This window comes from Otolemur garnettii, unplaced genomic scaffold (assembly GCF_000181295.1).
Source record: "Otolemur garnettii isolate 467f Iridium unplaced genomic scaffold, OtoGar3 scaffold00063, whole genome shotgun sequence".
Classification (NCBI taxonomy): domain Eukaryota; kingdom Metazoa; phylum Chordata; class Mammalia; order Primates; family Galagidae; genus Otolemur; species Otolemur garnettii.
This window is the reverse complement of record NW_003852458.1, coordinates 4011321-4013233: the sequence shown is the minus strand read 5'-3', so window position 1 is coordinate 4013233 and position 1913 is coordinate 4011321. Positions and strand designations below refer to the sequence as shown.

Here is a 1913-nt window from a genome sequence, read left to right as displayed (position 1 = left end):
TGGGTAACATGGTGAAATAACTTTTCTAGTAATCTCTTTTTCCTGGGAATCTAAACTTCCTTTCCTGGGGATCTTAGAGAATATTGCTCTCATTGCTACTATTTCGTATATTTTTCTCTTTTTGGTAACTATGGGGATATTATGATGGCTATAATAAAAATAATGTAGGAGTATATAAAAAAGTATTATGATGTGAGTATAAGCACATGGATAGAAGGCTAGATATTTGCTGGATATGTGTTCTGGGAAAGTCATTCTCCCAGGAAACTCCATCTCTGCTTGTCTTCAGGGAGAAAATTGATCCTCATAGAACCCATTTGTTCTCCTGGTTTTAGCACTCAACAGCAGTTCACAGCATGACTCAGAAACTCAAGTGAGTAGAAGAAAGGATGAAATGTGGTTCAATATGTTGTCTCTAAAAAATAACATCTCAAAATTTTTGATGACTACGTATATATTATCAGACACGAAAAGCCTTCTGGATGTTGCAAATAATGTTACGAATCGTACTATAGACAGGAGAAAGAATGGATTCTACCAGTTTGACTCTAATCTGCCATACCTCAGGAATTGGTTCATCCACGTAGACCCATTCTTCTGATCCTGGCTTAGGAGGTGGTGGCACTACTGGAGTAGGTGATGTTTCTGCAGAGCTAGCAGGTGATTTCTTTACTGATGCTTTTCCTCCTGGTGATTTTCCTTTTGGAGAACCTTAAGTATGTATATCAAATTTTTCCAACACAAGTGAATGAATGGGACAGGATTCTGGTGGATAAATAAATACACTATTGCCATAAACTTCAGGCAATTCATTAGCTACTTTTCCAGGTCCTTTGGGCAGTTTTACTAAATCAGAAGTTTAAAAAAAGGCCTCATTTTCCATAGCCCCCAAATTAACCAACAATACTAGCAATGAGTTGTTTCCTTTTTAAGCTATCAAGCCTATTTTGTCCAATTGACTACTAAAAGAACTTGATATGTTATTTTCACCTCTTGTCTTTGCTTTCACAATGAACAGGCAATTCTAAATAAAGTTTAGCTTTGCTGTGGTGTCTAATCCATGGCCTAGGGGCTGCATATGAATTATATGAGGACTTTTTTGCTTATCTCTGGTGGTGGATATAATGAAAATTGTGTGTGGACCTTTTTTTGTTGTTGTTGTTCATCAGCTTACATTAGTGTTTGTGAATTTAATGTGTGGCCCCAGACAAAAACTTCTTCTAATATGCAGCTGAGAAGAAGAAAGGTTGGACACCCCTGCAAGCAAAGTGTATTTCATTTCCTATTGCAAAAACTGGAAAATTGAACTCTCTACCTTGAATAAGAAAAAGAAGGGTGTACTGTGGCTCATGAATATCCCCCACAGCCCCCTAGGCGACATAGTGTTTCTGAGGGGAAATTGTATTTCTTGCTACAGTCAGGGAATTAGGATGAGGGTGCTTACTGAGCCCGGTTGAGTCAAGGCATAAGAGAAAGTGAGAAGGGAAGGGAAGAAAAGGGAAGGGGAAGGTGTGGGAAGACAAACAAGAAGGGAGAAAAGTAGGAAGATCTCTAATTTTCAATTGAGAATTCAGACAGACATACACCTCACTTTCCCAGATGTCATCAAGAGGAGAATCCAGATTTGTTAAGTGACAGTCCCAACATTCCTTGAAAGGATCAAGGTTATTAGAGTATAGAAATTCACTCAGTTTAAAATTCCACTTACCTTTAGATTAATTACTTAGACTTTTAAATACAGTTTACAAACACCTGTAGAACTGGGAGCACTTTCTTTCCCCCAACCAAATATGTGTCTTTAATGAGTGTCATTTAATGACAATGCTGTTTAGAAAAGCAAATACATTTTTCACTTTTACTTTAGTTAAAAGTAAGTAGAGGAGAAATTGTTAATTGTCTTAGGGGCAGTTTAG

General features: G+C 37.3%; 1 protein-coding gene across 1 annotated transcript in view; it reads right to left on the bottom strand.

The window, feature by feature from the left end:
* SPEF2 (sperm flagellar 2) overlaps positions 1–1913 on the bottom strand; it is a 159827-nt gene that overhangs the window by 76774 nt on the left and 81140 nt on the right. The window contains exon 21 of the mRNA XM_012807051.1: positions 563–711. Within this exon, the coding sequence (XP_012662505.1) occupies positions 563–711 (149 nt within the window). The remainder of the gene's footprint in view (positions 1–562; positions 712–1913) is intronic.